This window comes from Meleagris gallopavo, chromosome 1, assembly GCF_000146605.3.
Source record: "Meleagris gallopavo isolate NT-WF06-2002-E0010 breed Aviagen turkey brand Nicholas breeding stock chromosome 1, Turkey_5.1, whole genome shotgun sequence".
Classification (NCBI taxonomy): domain Eukaryota; kingdom Metazoa; phylum Chordata; class Aves; order Galliformes; family Phasianidae; genus Meleagris; species Meleagris gallopavo.
Window position 1 is genome coordinate 22,227,706 of NC_015011.2, and position 8,633 is coordinate 22,236,338.

Genomic DNA, 8,633 nt, shown 5'->3' on the forward strand with positions numbered 1-8,633 from the left:
GGGAACCCGGAGGGGGAGCGGGGGAAGGGGCTGGAGCGGCGGAATATCATTATCCGCTCTAGAAGTGGGTCAGGGCGCAGGCACTGGCATCGCTGCTCAGGGAGGACAAAACAAGAGCAAAAAATAAAAACAAAAATAAAGTAACAACGCTCAACAAAATCCCAAAGCACCCAAATGAGAAGTGTAAAATTAAGGAACGCTATACAAACACCATGTCACATGGCTGGGACACCTTGGAACAGCACTCGGGGCTTTGGGAGCATGAGGACACAGCCGATCCCCCACCTCACCCCAGGCAGTGTGAGTAGCACTGTGTTAGTGGTGATGTTCCCATCAGGGTTTTGGGAGCAGCTCTGCATAGATATGAGGTGACATTTAATGATGGGCAGCTTCAGCACAACAGCACCCAGTGCCTTACAGGTGGGCGTGCTGCTCTGCCCTCCTTCCCCAGGTATGGGAGCTGCAGCCTTTCCTTCCAGGAGAACTTTCAGTGCCCCTGCTCTAGCTGGGGAGGGTAGAGCTCTCTTGTCATGAAGCAAATTGGCAAATTCAGAGTGAAAGGCTGCAGGAGAGATTGACGAGGTGTTCAAGCTTTGTGTCTGGAGAGCAGACGGTGGATGTGTCTCCCATGCAACGTCAGCATCTTTCAGGATATGCAGAGCTGACATACATTAGAGGTTGGTTCATTAGGAGGATTAAGGTCTGAATGACAGCTCTTGTCCAACGGACTCCTGGTGTCATGGCAAGAGACAAGTTCCATGTGCTGATATCCCCCAGCAAAAGACTATTTTAGGATTATCCTAAGGGAAAATGTTGTTAAAGATTGTAGTCAGCTGATTTTCCTGAAAGAACCCAGATGCTAGGATACTGCTGCAGTAACTTCAGTGGAAACATGCTCAAACACAGACAGGTGTATGCATGCCAAAGCATTAATACCAGTGGGTAATCTATTCGAGATTCACTTCAACTCCAGCACCATTCTGCAATTGGCTTAGATTCTTAGCAGCAATAGGAATTGTACAATATTGCACTGATATTACTGAAATACATAGTATAAAATACACAGTACTCAATAATTTCCAAAGCATTGTATGGAGTAATACAAGTTCTTTTGTTAAAGGTCACAGGTCGGAAAGAAGGAATATTCATTCACTCTGGAGATGGATTCTCACCACCACACCTATACACAGGTACTTTATTATAGACCAATGCAGGGTGATATATGGCCATTTGGTGCTGCCAATGCCCACAGGACAGTGGAAGGACATGACTGCCAGGATCCCTCTCCACCTGGCCTTTCTCAAGCTGGGAGGTGGACGTGACTTGCTCATGAGTACATGTGAGCCTGTAGAGCTATCAGTTCCCCTCCATCCTATGGGGATCACTTTTTGTCTTCAGATTTCAGATGTTCTTATAGCTTTGTGACCAGCTGACAAGGCTAAAGGATCACCTCCAGCACCTGCCATTGCAGTTATCTACACAGAGAGGTATTGAAAAAGCTTTGGGTAGATCAGCGTCCTTCTTTCTTGTAGGGTTTCTTTAAGGATTCCCTTTTATTTTCATCACAAACCCATCACAGACCCACACCAAAGGGCAATCACAACATTGATAGGTGGCATCAAATATTTCCTGATTTTCCACAGTAAATTACCATACAGAAGGAATCTGGTTCTGACAGTCTTTTTGCCAATAGTTAACTTTGCCTTTCGGTAGGTGACACACTGAATTTTTTTTACCAGGAGAGCAATGAACATTTAGGAGAGATCACCAATGATTGTGTCAGATTCTCCATCATTTGAAACCTTTGCATCTGGAATTTAATGACCTTAAAACATGACCACAAATGTCTACACTAACTCATGAGCAGTTTTGTACCCTGGACTGCAGAGGCAGTAAGGATGGGCTGTAAGGCTCATCTCTGGCCTGTCACTGTATATGCATATTGTCAGGATAACAACAAAATGATAATATCCTGATGTTCACAACCACTTTCAATAGTTGCCAAAGGTTTAGAAAAGACACAAGCCCTGGTACCAGTTGCTACAATACCTCTGTGGTTCTTGCACCGAAGAATGATTGGTGAAGGATTTTCTGTGTGGTCTTGATAAACGCTTGGCTGTGGTAGAGTGATGTCACTCATCCTCACCTTTAGCGTTCATATCATGGTGTTTTAGTTTGTCCTGATATCCAGTCAAACTCACCAGAATTAATTTGGAAAAAGCGTTAAGTGCCAAGCAAATTGATTCAGTAGCTATACTGACATGATATCTATCACTGCACCTACTTTCTCTCATATAGGTAATCCACAATGTGACACAATAGCAAGTAGACATGAAAAAAGCTTGAAGTTAACATTTCAGATTTCAATTTTTTCAAAATGTAAGTCTTCCTTTAATCAATATACCCCTTAGTAAATATTTTGAGGTCTACATTAAAATTTTCTTCTATTACTTAATATTTCCATTTGTGGTTTTGTGGCTATTAGCAGGTCTTTATGAGATACTGATCACTCTGTGCATTCAGTGTTTTCCACTTTTCCTAAGTGTTTCCCCCTCTTATGTTTTTTTACTTACTTAATTTTCCTTCCTCTATTCCTCTCATGTGGTGTTGAATATTTTCTTCAAGTCTGCTCTTCTTATCCATTGTTATTTTTTTCTCCAAATGAAACTCTATTCGGTGTTGATACTGTATTTTCCTTTGTATTGTGACAATCTTGTTATTTTCCAGGGTGAGTCATTCTGTGTCTTGTTCAGTCTTTTTTTTTTCTCCTCCAGAACAATGTCAATTTCTTGTTGCATTTATCTTCTTCTTCTCTTGTGGTAAATGTTTTCATTTCCAGCACTATCTTTGATATTTTTCAAATTCTTTTATGCAGCTTTTATTTTCATTTTTTTCCTCATACAATAGTTGTACCAACAGCATCTGTTGGTATGTATTATACAGTATGTTAACAAAGAATCTGGTGGTCTTTCATTTTTAGTTTCTACTTCGCTGGAGAAACCCATGTGTAAATTCCAAACATTAAAAAACATGTGTGCAAAAGCTGGCAATGGTTATGACAGCCATCATAAGGAATATTATCATCTATGAGAACATGAGAACCTAATTATGTTTAACAAGGCCAAGGTGTTTCACTTGGGTTGTGGCAATCCCAGATATGAGTACGGACTGGGAGAAGAACTCCTTGAGAGCAGCCCTGCAGAGAAGGACTTGGGAGTCCTGGTGGATGAAAAGCTGGACATGAGCCAGCAGTGTGCTTTTAAGCCTGGAAAGCCAGCTGTGTTTGGACCTGGAGCCTCTGCCCCAGAAAGACATGGAGCTGATGGAGCAGGTCCAGAGGAGGACTGGAAGATGATCAGAGGGCTGGAGCACCTCTCCTACAGAGGAAGACTGAGGGAGTTGGGCTTCTTCAGCCTGGAGAAGGCTCTGGAAAGACTTCATTGTAGCCTTCTAGTGTTTGAAGGGAACTTACAAGCAGGAGGGGGATTGACTTATTAGTGGTCTAATAGTGATAGGACAAGGGGGAACATACTTAAACTAGAAGAGAAGATTTAGGTTAGATATTAAGAAGAAATTTTTCTACTCAGAGGGTGGTGAGGAGCTGGAACAAACTGCCCAGAGAAGCCATGGATGCCCCACCCCTGGAACATTCAAGTCCAGGTTGGATGAGGCCCTGAGCAGCCTGAGCTGGTGGGTGGCAACCCTGACTACGGCTGGAGGACTGGGACTAGATCTGTAAGGTCCCTTCTAACACAAGGCGTTCAATGATTCTATGAATACACCCATGATAAATGGCACAACAAAACCTGAATTCATTAAGCAGCTTTTTAATTTCAAATGTGTCAGAATTTCCTGGTCAGAATACTGTTTTTACCATGGGTATCTAATGTTAAGTGAGTGGCCCTTTATATTGAGTAATAATAGCATAGAATCTCAAACGTGGTGTTTTTTTTTGTTTTTTTTTAGTAATAAGATACAAAATGCAAAGTAAAAGCAGTATTTTTGTTTATGTCAGTTTTGTTTGACGTATTAGCAGAGTTTCAAGATCATTAAACAGTCACTAACAGATATATATAGACTACATTTGGTATTTAAAGGGAGGTCCATTTCTATTTAAAGTGTCTTATTTTCACTTTGGAGATTGGTGAGACATTACTCTCCCAATTTGACTGCTTTCAAGAACACAGAAAAAGAAGAAAAATGGTGACACAAAGAAAGATGTGCCCCCTTACCAAACAGATGAAACTGAATTGCCTTTCAAAGCTAAGCCCCAGAGCAGTAGATGGTGTATAGCTTTCTCTCAGAAAGAGATTAGAGAGAGAGTTTGATAGCAGCCAGGTGCTATCAGGTGCTGGGAAGAGCCAGGAGAGAGACAGTCTGTTCAGACAAACTAGTTTTATTATTCTTGTTCTTAGTAAGAACTATCTGAAAAGAGCCAGGCTGTTAGATGGCACTGAAGACAGCACAGTTTGAACCTGACTTCTTAGTAACACTCTGCTTGATCTAGTTGGTTTCTTTTCTGTCTCTACTGGCAAAAGAGATAATCTGATGAAAGGTTTGTAGAAACCTTTGTTAGCTTTCTCTCCCAGATTTATCAGCTGGCAGGAATGTCCAGCCTCCACTGCCGACCCTTAAAAGAGGTGTGGGAAAGCGTGGATCCTAACTCTACCTTTTTGGTCACTCAGATGCACTGCATGCACCTGAGATCCTCTGCCTTGGCCCTGCCTTCCCACTAGGTGCTTAAGCACTGTTTCAAGCCATGACTTAGCACATCTGCTACAAATACAAACTTTGAACAGGTTAGTTTTATATATATGTACAAGAGCACTGAGTAAGACTTCTCTCCATGTTGTTCCCTGTTCACAGCAGCTATTCAGTCGCAATCTACTTCTCTTTATAGAATACAGCCACACACTTTGAGAAGTGCCCCTGCTACTCAGCCCTTACTTCAAACAAGGGTTTTCAGGACTTTTTGTGAAGGTTGGCCCTGTGCTTCCACACAAAATCTGTCTGGGAAGGAAAATGCACCACTGGCTGCATTTCTGAAGCGCTTTCAGGTTTCTGAGAGGCATGGCCATGTAAAAAAATGGAGCTCTGGCTCCACTTGCTGATCCCTTCTTATGTTCTAGATGAACATGTATGCCTCTGGGGACATTCGGTTATTTTCCATCCACTTATGCAGCAACAGAGAAAATGAAACTAATATTTCATACTCCTCTTTAGCACTCCTATTCATTTCTGCTTGGGCTATTAAATGGAAAATTGGACAGAAAAGCAGCTACCACCACACTAGCATATCATCTTCCTGCGTAGTTACCTGCTAGCAGCACTGCAGCTTCCCACAGAGGCAGATAAGCCTAACCCCTGGAATGGTAGATGTAGACTGAGTACAGGCAAATTATTTCATATCGGATTCCTCCTCAGTCCACAAATGTACTGAAGCGTGACATCCTGAGAAGATTAATTTTTCCTTGTCTCTCTGTAGAAGGCAGGCAGGATTGTGGAATGCTGGGGACGGTCACAGTCTGGTGCAAAGCCTCCCCTGCCCCTCTGTGAGGGCACAACCTGGGAGAGCACCTTGCCAGGCACTGACGTTGTCACCCATGCAAGAAACTAACATTCATAGAATCAGACACGTTTGAGTTCAAGGGATCCTAAAAATTCATCTTGTCCACCCCTACTGCAAAGAACAGGTGCTAGACTAGGGTGCTCAGAGCCCCATCCAGCCTGATCTTGAGTGTCTCCAAAGACGTGGCATCCATCACCTCTCTGGGCAACCTGTTCCAGTGCTTCATCATCCTTACTGTAAAAAAACAGGGTTTTTTTCTTATATCCAAAGCCTACAAGTAACAGTTTTAATGGTCTACCTCCCCTTCAGACATGTTTATGGTGTGCGAAGAAGTGGTCTTTATCACAGGCAAAAAGGTTCTTTCAAGCAGTATCTGCAGAATAAGACACTGTTTTCAGTGATGTCAAAAGGCTCTTTTACTGCTGTCCTCTTTTTAAAGATAATGCACATCCTGACAGGAAATTCAAACAAGTTAAAATAAAATATATGCTTGCAAAACCAGCAAATCAAAACTGGAACGCTCCATTGCATGCTCCAGTATTAACAGCATGCATAGAATCAAACATGATCATGCAGAGTAAAGAATTTCCATGTATGTGAAATTCTTTAACAACAGCCCAATTAATTAAAAAAAAAAAAATCCCCCAGAACTGCCCATTAAACTGAGATCTATTAAGTCAATTCTGGTTAAAAGCAAATTGTTTTGGCTTAGACCCTAATCTAATCAAACTGTAGTTCCTACACTGACATCACATTTACCAATTTTCTTATGTTTCATTTGTGAATCTGATGGCTTTCTTACTACTGCAAGTGCCATCCTACAAGCATAATAGATATGAAGTAACTGGAACAATGTATCATAATCATCATGCTTGGGCAAACATTGTTGATGATGCTGCACAAGGAAGTTTTCAAATAATGCTCACTGAATGGTAGGAACAGCTTACTGCTGGCAAATGGAACAAAGATTTTCTTAAATGAATGTTTTTATTTTGTTTATTTTCTCTTTCAACTGCACTTAGATGAAATTGTATCATCACTAACAAATTTTAGAGGATATGTTTCGATTTTATAGCTGGAAAGAGAAGCAACTTAGGTTGTGGAACTGAGCTAGAATTGGACTGCATTATTTTCATTACTTCTAAATATATATATACCTATATATATATACGTATATATTTGAAATCTAATATTCACTTGAGGATAAAAGAAAACAGCAACAAAGTAACAGCAAAAATATGCTGATGTGCAATAACCTATCTCAAAAATAGCCACTGTATGTCAGCATTCATGGCATTCTCAGAATACCTATTCATAGCCCTTCCTTCTTTTGACAGTAACACTAATGACGCTGATACATTGATAAGAAAATGAAAAGAGACAGAGATACTGAATCTAGCCCTTATAAACAAAAGGCACAAAAGTCTTTCAAGTATGGAGAAGAATAACTAGGTAAAATAGTAATCCTTTTCAATGTCTGAAAATATCCAAATGGTTTTAGTGGCTTTTAAAACCTCACAACACCCATTACAAGAAACAGTAACATTAAATTTAACAAAAATCAATCAGAAAATTAGACATATCTTAGTTTGGCTATTAAATCTTCAGAGCTGTCTATCAAACACGGGCACTGAAATCTATAAAATGTAATATACGCAGACACACGGTACCTCTCAACATCCTTCTCTCCAAGTTGGAAAGATATGTATTTGATAGGTGGACTGTTCAATGGAGAAAGAAATGGCTACAGGATCAAGTCCAGAGAGTGGTGGTGAATGGCACAATGTCTGGTTGGAGATTGTATGTTGTCCCACAGGGATCAGTGCTGGGACTGATACTATTTAGTATCTTCATCAAAGATATTGACAGTGGGATCAAGTGCACCCTTAGCAAGTTTGTTGATGACACCAAGCTGTGGGGTATGATCAACACACCAGAGGGACAGGATGCCATCCAGAGGGACGTAGACATGAGGTTCAGCAAGTCCAAATGCAAGGTATTGCACCTGGGTTGAGGCAACCCCCATTATTACCAAGACAAGCTGGGAGTTGAAAGGATTAAGTGCAGCCTTGCTGAAAAAGACCTGGGGTTACTGGTGGAAGGTAAGCTGGATATGAGCCAGCAATGTGCTGTGCAGGCCAGAAAGCCAACTGTATCCTGGGCTGCATCAAAAGAAGTGTGGCCAGCAGGGTGAGGGAGGTGATCCTATTCCTCTACTCTCCACAGGTGAGAGCCTCACCTGGAATACTGAGTCTAGATGTGGAGTCCTCAGTAAAAGGGAGACATGGATCTATTGGAGGATGTCCAGACAAAGGCCACAGAAATGATCCATGGAATGGAACACCTCTCCTACAAGGACAGGCAAGAGAACTGGAGCTGTTCTGTATCTGAAGGGGAGATACAAGAAAAAAGAGGACAGACTCTTTAGCATGGTCTGTGGTGATAGAACAAAGGGAAATGGTTTTAAGTTCAAAGAGGGTAGATTTAGGTTAGATATAAGGAAGAAATCTTTTACAGTGAGGGTGGGGAGGCACTGGAACAGGTTGCCCAGTGATATCGTTCATGCCCCGTCCTTGGAGACTTTCAAGACCAGGCTGGATAAGGTGCTGGGCAACCTGATCTAGTTGTGCATGTGCCTCTTCACTGTATGGGAGTTAGACTAGATGGCCTTCAGAGGTCCCTTCCAACTCCCCTTCCAACTCTAAGGATTCTTTGATTCTATGACTGTAATGTGATGCACGTAGAGAAAAGAACCCTGAGTTTTAGTAGAAAATGATGGGCTCTTAGATCACTATTTCTATTCAGGAGAGATATTTGAAGTTATGATAGATAGTTCTATGAAAATATTAGCTCAGGACTTTGTAGATGAAAAAAAAAAATAACAACACAGTTTTATTAATCATTAGGTAGTGAATAGAGAACAAATCAAGAAGCATTACTTAGAGCATGCTATAAATCCCCTCTCTATCCACTTCTAACTCAAATTCTGAATAAGGAACGATCCTTTAGAATTTTTTTTTTTTCTTCTTCTTAGAACATACACAAATCCCCAGACTTCTTTTCT

At 41.2% G+C, this 8,633-nt stretch overlaps 1 protein-coding gene across 1 annotated transcript in view; it reads right to left on the reverse strand.

The window, feature by feature from the left end:
- PTPRZ1 (protein tyrosine phosphatase receptor type Z1) overlaps positions 1 to 2,140 on the reverse strand; it is a 142,858-nt gene extending 140,718 nt beyond the window's left edge. The window contains 1 exon segment of the mRNA XM_031552126.1: positions 2,050 to 2,140. Coding sequence (XP_031407986.1) covers positions 2,050 to 2,140 — 91 coding nt within the window.
- Positions 2,141 to 8,633: the final 6,493 nt, after the last annotated feature.